Below are 10,083 nucleotides of genomic sequence, written 5' to 3'. Positions count from 1 at the left end.
TTCTTACCTTACTGTCTTCTTCAGAAGTAATTTCTGTCTCCACACACTGCAGGTCCCTTACAGTGAAGTCAACCATTTCGCAGCGTCATGTTTCTAAAGTAGCCCTAAAGGGACAAACTGCTCTACAGAGCGCTAGCTACTCTTTGTCCACATCTACGACCACATCTTTGTCCTGTGATGGCTACCGTAGTTTCTCTATGTGCTTCAATAGGGAGGGATGAGCGGTGGACAGATGCAATTCACAACCTCACCACTAGATGCTGCTAAAATTTACAGTACACCTTTAATAAAATTGTATTTTGATTTCCACTGTATCCAATAACAAGCAGGCTCCTTGAAAATTCAACGATGATATTTGCCTTTCTGATATATTTGTACATTCTACATGAGAAAGTGGTGGTATAAGAATAAAGCAGCACACAATCATCATCTCATGTATTCATTTATTCATATGTACAGGTTTGAGAAAAGTCTGTCTACATCTATACAACTTTTTATAATATTTTTTTTTATCCGAGTCGGTTCACCACTCAGCTGCAAGCACAAGAAAACACACCAAGGAACTGAACATCATAAAAAAATGCCAGCTGGGGAAAAAAATCACTTCAACAAGTTTTACTTTTGGGAGTGGATGCAAAGAGAGCGGACATAATTACAGGAAAGACAGGCAGCTGAGTGGTCAGCCAATTCATGGTGTTTTTAAAAATCTTTTTTTTCCATAAATCTTTTTTTCTTTTTTTGTTTATTGATTTTTTTTAACGTTTTTTCCCCCCAAATGTTTTGGTGTTTCATGATATATATCATATATATATATATATATATATATATATATATATATATATATATATATATATATATATATATATATATATATATGCGCTGATTCGGTTTGTAAAATCACAGATGCCAAACTGTAAAAGAACCAACTAGTACTAAAGCAAGTAAAAAATAATAAAACGCAAAATGTCTAACTATTCCACAAAATCAAAAGACATTTTTATAGTTTTTTTAAGATTGTTATTCTATTTTTTTTTTAAACCGTTTTCCTTTTTAACAGGTGTATATAGTTCATATATATATTGACTTACTTAAAATACGTGTAATAGCCATTGCTACTGTTTGAACTGCCTATGCTAAGTTCCTGTAACAGAGAGATGGGGTCACTGTTCTTCTTGACCTGCTCGGGCAGCGGGCGGGGCTTTGGAGGGGCTCGGAGGGCGCTGGCGTAGGACATGGTCGGGGGCTTGGAGTTGCCGGGCCCCTGTGGGCCCCCCGGGCTGGTGTTGCCCCCTCCACCTCCGCCTCCTCCTGGGTCTGGTGGGGTTTGCTTGCTGGGCATGAGGGGTGGGAACTGTCCATGATGCTGGAGAGACGCGGCGCTCGCGGGGTGAGGAGACTGCTGGAGACACTCGGCCTTGGCGTGCTCATCCACGACACTCATCGCCTTTGAAACTGAAGAACAATTAGCGCACGTCGTTATTAATTCAATACAAGGTCAAGTGTGGATTATAACATTCATTTTATATGACGAGTACAGGGGTTAATGGGATCACAGGTACAGACATATAACATTACTGCTCATCATTAAACAAGCTTTCTTGCATTTTGCCTGGTACAGACATTTCTCAAGTGGCTAAATGCTGTTTTTAAGGTGGATTCTATGGATGTGCAAAACTACACCATTAAACCCAATTGTGGGTTGTGTGAATGACAAGCCGATTTTTAGGAATCTCAGTACAATCAGACTGGTTCATGGGCATATTTTTCAAAACTCGATCTGTTTGAAACCAGACAGCATCAGCGCACCCATATTTACTTCATTGACTGACTGTAAAATCATTATACTCAATATGATGATTGAAAATAGTTTGCAATATTGCAAGAAAAAGAATTAACAATATATACACTGACCTAAAGGATTATTAGGAACACCTGTTCAATTTCTCATTAATGCAATTATCTAATCAACCAAATTTAGGGGTGTGGTCCTGGCCAAGACAAACTCCTGATCCAAACTCCAAACTGAATGTCAGAACGGGAAAGAAAGGTGATTTAAGCAATTTTGAGAGATGGGGTCACTCAGTCTGCTCAGTTACTGGGATTTTCACACACAACCATTTCTAGGGTTAACAAAGAATGGTGTGAAAAGGGAAAAACATCCAGTATGCTGCAGTCCTGTGGGCGAAAATGCCTTGTTGAAGCTAGAGGTCAGAGGAGAATGGGCCGACTGATTCAAGCTGATAGAAGAGCAACTTTGACTGAAATAACCACTCGTTACAACCGAGGTATGCAGCAAAGCATTTGTAAAGCCACAACACGCACAACCTTGAGGCGGATGGGCTACAACAGCAGAAGACCCCACCGGGTACCACTCATCTCCACTACAAATAGGAAAAAGAGGCTACAATTTACACAAGCTCACCAAAATTGGACAGTTGAAGACTGGAAACATGTTGCCTGGTCTGATGAGCCTCGAATTCTGTTGAGACATTCAGATGGTAGAGTCAGAATTTGGTGTAAACAGAATGAGAACATGGATCCATCATGCCTTGTTACCACTGTGCAGGCTGGTGGTGGTGGTGTAGTGGTGTGGGGGATGTTTTCTAGGCACACTTTAGGCCCCTTAGTGCCAATTGGGCATTGTTTAAATGCCACGGCCAACCTGAGCATTGTTTCTGACCATGTCCATCCCTTTATGACCACCATGAACCCATCCTCTGATGGCTACTTCCAGCAGGATAATGCACCATGTCACAAAGCTCAAATAATTTCAGATTGGTTTCTTGAACATGTCAATAAGTTCACTGAACTAAAATGGCCCCCACAGTCACCAGATCTCAACCCAATAGAGCATCTTTGGGATGTGGTGGAACGGGAGCTTCATGCCCTGGATGTGCATCCCACAAATCTCCATCAACTGCAAGATGCTATCCTATCAATATGGGCCAACATTTAAAAAAATATAGAATTAAGGCAGTTCTGAAGGAGAAAGGGGGTCAAACACAGTATTAGTATGGTGTTCCTAATAATCCTTTAGGTGAGTGTATTGCTACATACCATATATGAATATATCAGCATAACCATTGTTATTTTAGTGGTAGTTATATAGTATAACAGCATTTAATCATATTTTTAATAAAACTAAATTTATTTTTAATATAAGTAAATAACTAGAAGAATTAAAATAAATAATATCATGATGAATGGTATCAAAAAAAGTAAAATATCATGATAAATTCCACTTTGCAACATAGACTGTTTTTGATCAGCTAAAATAACTGGAAGCAAACACTAGAAGTCTTGCACATTTAAGGGTGTGTTCACACTTGTAGTTCGCTTGGTTCCTTTGGTCCAGATCAAAAAATACATTTAGTCCTGTTCCGTTTAGGTTCAGATTGGCATTTTAATACCGAACCTAAAGGCATAGGATGTGTTCATACAAACACAAGGAGCGCATTAAGCCCAGAAAACAGCTTTATTTTGAATGTTTGGTATGTTCCAACGCTAAATATATGTCATAAAAGCTGACCAATCAGGTTGTGAACACATCCCCATGCCTTCACTCGAATCCTTTACACATTTTATAAGCTTTTCACGAGTTCTCAGCTGGTCAAAATACCATCATATTTAGCTACACACTTTCACTTTTATGGCGTATATTTAGCGTCAAAACTTGCCGAACATCCAAAACAAAGCTGTGTGCTGGGGTAAATGTGCTCGTTGTATGTGTGTAGCTACATATGATGGTATTTTGACCAGCTGAGAACTTATAAAATGTGTAAAGGATTTAAAACATCGTCAGGATTCCCTCCGTCACACACAAACCAGGATCTGACGGAGGAGACGCGGTTCTGACGCCTGTACCGAACTCTGACGGGCAACATCACGACTATGACGAGAAAACACAGGTATGCTGAGTAATCTGTCAATTTTAGGGTCATCATGTCCTGTTTCTGGTTCGTTTACATGTCTTTGGTCCGTGTTGCGTTTCATATTTTCGAACCACACAAGAGTTCGTCTGGAAGCAGAGCGAGACCCATCTTTTCTCGTTTGGTGCACACCAGCGTTCGGATAAGTTCACACTTATTCAAATGAACTGCACTAACAATAGCAATCGTACCTTTCATTTGCCAAATTGGGTTCATTTGTTCATAATCTAATCAAACATGCCAATTGTGAACACAGGCTAAGCTACAAATGTCTCATGCGTTAAAAATAAGGTGGGTTGGATGATGAGAATTTCCTTAATATACATCCAATATTATTGGTTTAACGAGTAACTGCACTTTCAAAAAACGACACAAATTTTACATTACACACGTCACACAAATCCTATATGCAAAATGTTAATGAAACGCACCTAAAACCTCCCTGTGAGGGACGAGGTGGCCCGCTCCGTTACATGGAATGTTGTGGAGAGGAGCTGGGCTCGGGCCAGGCCCGCTGCTGCCTAGCCATAGGTCTGCTGAGGGGTATCTGTAGGAGGGTGTGGGGTGGTCCTGAGGATCCAGGCTGTCTGGATACGGCTGGGGGGAGCTGGAGGAGATCCTCCTCTGGTACAGAGGCCGCCCAGGGCCCCGTGGTTCATACTAAGAGAGAGAAAATGAGTGTTGGAATAGGCAGAAACTAATGCAATTAAAGAGATACTAATTACTGGTGCATTTCTGTCAAAACATTCTGGCATTGAATGTCAGAGATATGCAGTCCAATTCAAGCATGTGTTTTTTTTATTATTTGTTGTCTATTTTCAGCCTATTTTACTATGTCAAATCACACAATTAGCAGTAGAAGCCCAAAAGACAGAAGTTTAACTACTGTCATTTTAAAGCAATATTCTGGGCTTTTTTTGTACATGATATACACACTTAGTCGTTTACTAAAGTTAATTTTAAGATTTTAGAGTAAACGTTTCTGATAAAACATTAATCGCTGTGGTCCATTTAAAATTATTCATTCAAATTAATTGAACATTCAAAAAATATATATATTTTTAGTGACTGATTCAATGACTCACTCATCATGAAACTCAGACACTTGTTTCATGACTGGACGAATCAGCGTTTCTGAACAAATCTCTTGAATGAATGATTCAATGACACGTACATTTTTTTAACAGTCACTTGTTGCCACATGAGCCCCTTTCACACTGCACGTCGGACCCGCAATATTTCCGGAACATTGCCGGGGCGCAACCACGTCCGGGAATTGATTACCGAATTTAACCCGGGTCGGGGACCTAGTAACATTGCGGGATTAGACCTGGGACGAGCGCTGTGTGAACAAAAGCCAAAACTAATGCCGCAACGTGTACGTAGTTATCGTGCGACTCCTAGAGCTTGTTTTTTCAATAATACAACCCTGCAGCGCTAGAAGAGCTAGTCGGTGTTTTAAACGCAGAGAGTGTTCGTATACAAAAGAAACTAAAATTAAACAAGCAGAAATGTGTGAAAACTGGACACACGTCGAGACCACGGAGCTCCTTACTATCCGTGCTGAAGCTGAGATCGCTCGCCATTATACGTCACATCCGGATGTCACGTGTCAGCTCGATCCGGGACCGTTACGGGTTGTGTGTGAAAGCGCACCTACTGATGCAATCTTTATTTGAAGTGCCAACTTGCTTGCAAAGGGTGATTTACTATATTTTGATCGCTGGTGTAGACATGAGTGTTTTATCCAAAATATAAACATTTATCCCAGAACTTTCTGTGGTAATTTGAATATTTGCAACAGAAATGATGATACTGTGTGGTTGGAAAGACTTGTTTGTGAAGCGGTTTCATACTTTCAAATGATCTGCTTTCTGATCCAGAAAGAGCAGTTTTAATGTTCGCTGTGATCGTACTTGTCAAAGGTTTAATAAACACAGGTAAATCATGGTCATTCAAGAATAAGATTGTGTGGGTGTTTGAATCAAGATCCCAATCTTTTAACGATTAAGTTCATAAAATCAAAGTACATACACGAACATTCACTTGCAAACATAAATTATGCTCACAATATACGACCATCACATTTCCCATCAACTCCAGTCCGTCTGATCACATTTTAGAGTCTTGAACTTAAATTTCACTTATAAATTTTGTGTCAACCGCATCTTACAAAGACAAGTAACAGTCACATGGGGGCATTTACTGATGTATTTTATGTTGTATAGTAAAATTTGCAAATATATTGAGCTAGTGTTCACCACAGATCTTAATCCAGACATGATGCTCTGTGCGTTCACTCGGCGGCTGCTATGAGACGTGTTCACACTGCAGTGAGCTAGATCGATATTAGGCATGGTAAAACATGGTACTCGCGGTAAAGCAAGAAAACCAGATTTAAACAATAAGACTAACTGTGTTGAGCTATAGAACAATGATTAGTTTTCTGTCAATGAATGGATTCAAACAGTTGCTCACCTGTCTAATAAAACACATCATATATTAAAGCGCCTTTAGTGTTTTTCAATGGATTCTACCAAATAATCGGAAATCAAAAGTTAACGCGGATATGATATGCGATGCATGGACACGGTCCGTGTCCTGGTTAAAACTGCTTATTTCTTAATTAAAAAAAAATCTATCTTTTGCACATATACAAAGAGAATTTGAGTTCAACTTCATGCAAATGTGCACTGACTGCCTACGGGAGGACAGAGAGCAAAGCAGTGAGTGAAGAGTGAGGAGAATTGAACAGACCAAAGACAGCCCTCACCTCTTCTACGCTGTGCAGGGTGTTCTGCGGGGCCTGGAGCTGCTGTTTCTGCTGCTGGTGCTGCAGCTGCGTGAGGGGGCCCTGCTCTTGCCTGTGCGCCATCGCCTGCAGGCCAAAGGGCATGCCGTGGCCCAGCACGTGGCTCTGGGGTAGGCCAGGGTGGGGCCAGTGGGCCTCCTGGAGGAGGTACTTGACCGGAAGAGGCCCAGCTGTGTGCTCGGGCGGCAGGGAGAAGGAGGCCTGATTGAAGGCTTGGTGCTGCTGGTAGGGCTGGGCACCCATGGGCAGCTCTCGGCTGGTGTCGGGGTAGGAGGCCGGAGCCGGACCTGGGAAGGGACTGGGGCCGGAGGTGTGATTTTGAGTAGAGAGAGACGGCAGGTCTCCGGGGGTTCGGGGCTGGACTTGACGATACTGAAGGAGGCGAGATTGAGGAGGGGGCATCTCGGCCGGCTCCCGCTGCTCATACTGCTCTTGAGGGAGCATTTCACGCAACAAACCGGGATATCTGGAGAGAGGGAAGATAAAACTCATATGGTCAGAACGGAATACTAGCTTACTATTAACCGAACAGTCAGAGGTGGGTAGAGTATCCAAAAACTGTACTAAAGTACTTATTTTACACAAAAATACATACACACACACACACACACACATATATACATATACATATATATATAGAGAGTCTCTAACTCAATCCCTCTAGCGCCACCACCTGTCTAAAGTTTCACTCATATTTATGCTAATAACTTTTGAACCCTAACGGCTAGAAACAAAATTCAAGCCGATCACTCTATGACGTCATTTTTAATTTTCTAAAAAAACTACTACTTCGAACTCCTCCTAGGCCGTTGCTCCAGTTTTCACGAAAATTTAAAAAGAACATCATCAGACCATACTGACAAAAAGTTAAGGAATTCAGGTTGATTCATCAAATTGTTTTCGATAAACGCTCAAAGTTTAACAGAGCTCTTGGAAAAACAGATGTAAGGCTGTATATCCGCATCACTTCACCGTATACAGACCAAGCTTGGTATGTGTCATCACAAGCATGACCTAAGGTTACCTGCAGCATTTCGGCACAGCACCACCTCTTGTCCCAGAGATACGAAAAATGGCTATTTTTTCTTATAACTTCTGAACCGTTTGTCCAAAAATCTCCTTTGATTCGGGACATCATGTGGAGTCGACTGATATCCAATTTTACCATATCGGCCATTTTGTCTATCTGTCTTTTTGAATTAAATGCTGTATTTTATGAACACATGAACGGATTGTTACGAAACTCGGTATAGGTCATCACCATGATGCCCTGAAGGAGCTTGAGAAGTTTTGAAACGGCACCAACTAGTGGAGAATTTCCCCCCCAAATGCTTATAACTTTGGGTGTGGCTGACTTATTTTAAAGGGAGTCATTTTTTGTCTCCTGAATCCTTGCCGAGTCCAACGATACCAGACTTGCCAGGTTTCGACGTATGGTTTGTGAAGCGTGGTAATTTAGCACTTTAAAAAAGTTAGCCGACATCTATGAAACTGCTATCGAGAGGAAATAAGTTTAATAAAGACTAAGTTTCTGTAGTTCGAGACTAAAGATAGTCCGATCGAGATGAAACCAGCGCCAGAAGTTCGGAAACATAGGTCGATAGCAACATGATAATGCACAAATGTTTAGGTGTTTTTTCATGCAACTGTCTATAACTCCAAAACTAAATTAGATATTTTCACCAAAATTGACACACACATGTACGGGCATGTTTGGATTGTGCCTCTTGGTGTAGCTATAATAGAACAAAACATGAAATTCCCATAGACTACAATGCATTTTACAGCTTTTTAGCCTAAAATCGTCTTAAAATGTTTAATTGTTCATTGTTACAGTTGATCTGACACTCCCAGCCTTGTTGGCATGCCTTGTCCACTTTGCTCTTGGCCCTGATAATGGCTGCTTGCTTAGCTATATTTTAAATTATCATCATAATTAGATATCTTTGCAACAAACACAGAAAAGACGGGCATTATTTCTGGCAACTGTATCCAAAAAATCTTTGCATGTCCTTTGCTTTGTATGATAACGGATACAGCTACATTTGGATTATTAGACAAAATAAAGCGAACCTGCAGTTTTTTAAAACTAGTTTTCACATGCCCATTACTACTACTGAACACTTTTTGTCAGTTCTCCAAAATGTATATTTCTGCAGGCGTGTGTAAACTGGTTAACGGTGTCATAGTTTTCAAGTCAAGCAGGACGGCGCTACTGCGCAATGTCATTTCATACTCTGTGAACAATGGCAGGCTATTTAATGTATAAATTAAGTATGTCCAAAAAACTAGTAATGTCATACTTTGTAGCAGTGGTCATGGCATAATAATCAGTTTGGTTGTAAAATGTAATACCTGTATAACTTGAAACCAAACGTACCTATACCTGTGGAATCGCTCATAGGCCAAATAAGCAGATGTTGAACACAAAATGTTTGTGCTCTCCCAAAAAAAACCTTGCTTTGCGAGCAAGCACTTTTTCAGGGGAACACAAAACGTTTTGATGAGCATTAGTACATGCTGGTTTTCTACAATACATGGTTTTCCTCCCATCTCATATTCTTTTCCATCACTTTGAAAATAAATCTATTTACATGATGACATTTTATGGACAAAGCAGAATGAAGAGTCTTCTAACCTGGGCACGGCAGGTCTGGGCTCGTCTTCTGCTGAGGGGCCTAGGCCCCAGCCGGCTCGGAGGAGCTGCTGGGGGAGCCGCAGACCCGGTTGGCTGAGATGGGCCAACTGCTGCGCCAGGGGGAACGGGGCCACACCGGTCTGCAGGAAGGGAGCATGTTCACCCCACTGTCCAACACGAGCCTGCTGCTGCTGCTGGCTCAGAGCATCCAGCCCTGAGGAAGCCTGACCATCTGTGACAACACAACAGAGAAAGCCCTGTGACATGCAGCGAAAACACAAAAGGTCTGTTCACCAAACCCCACCATGACCATTTCAGCAGACTGACGCAAACAAGAGGAGGGTAACAAGAGATTCTGTTGACCCAAACCATTTAGACGCCAAGTCGAAACAACACCAAGTTAAAAATATTTCCAAATATTTTGTTCAAAAACTGTTCACTATGACAATAATTATCTGATGAAAGGATGTTTTGGATGGTTGTCAGGGTGTTGCCGTGCAGCGTTTTGAGATGTTTTTAGTATGCTGGTGTATAGTTGCTATGGGTGTTCAAGGAGGCTCTTAGATGTTCTGCAAGATTTTTTTTTGTACGTTGGTGTGCAGTGGCTAAGGTGTTCAAGGTAATTCCAAGGGCGTGGCCGCTATAATGTTCTGGATCCTTCCTAGGTATATTACAATGGCTACACTCCCATGGACACCTTGTTT

General features: G+C 41.3%; 1 protein-coding gene across 6 annotated transcripts in view; it reads right to left on the bottom strand.

Annotated features, from left to right (window-relative positions):
• Nucleotides 1-856: 856 nt before the first annotated feature.
• The window catches only part of helz (helicase with zinc finger), an 88,653-nt gene continuing 79,426 nt past the window's right edge, over nt 857-10,083 (bottom strand). For 4 of the 6 annotated variants that reach the window (XM_067458105.1, XM_067458088.1, XM_067458095.1 and 1 more), the window contains 5 exons: nt 9,380-9,611; nt 6,703-7,207; nt 4,361-4,589; nt 2,423-2,479; nt 857-1,452 (listed from right to left, as the gene is read on the bottom strand). In XM_067458105.1, coding sequence (XP_067314206.1) covers nt 1,085-1,452; nt 2,423-2,479; nt 4,361-4,589; nt 6,703-7,207; nt 9,380-9,611 — 1,391 coding nt within the window. In that variant the 3' untranslated portion in view covers nt 857-1,084. The remainder of the gene's footprint in view (nt 1,453-2,422; nt 2,480-4,360; nt 4,590-6,702; nt 7,208-9,379; nt 9,612-10,083) is intronic. The other 2 variants (XM_067458114.1, XM_067458132.1) reach the window with 1 other exon arrangement.

Source organism: Pseudorasbora parva, chromosome 2 (genome assembly GCF_024679245.1).
Source record: "Pseudorasbora parva isolate DD20220531a chromosome 2, ASM2467924v1, whole genome shotgun sequence".
Taxonomy (NCBI): Eukaryota; Metazoa; Chordata; class Actinopteri; order Cypriniformes; family Gobionidae; genus Pseudorasbora; species Pseudorasbora parva.
Note: the sequence above shows the minus strand (reverse complement) of the source record. Positions and strands in the feature narration are given on the sequence as shown.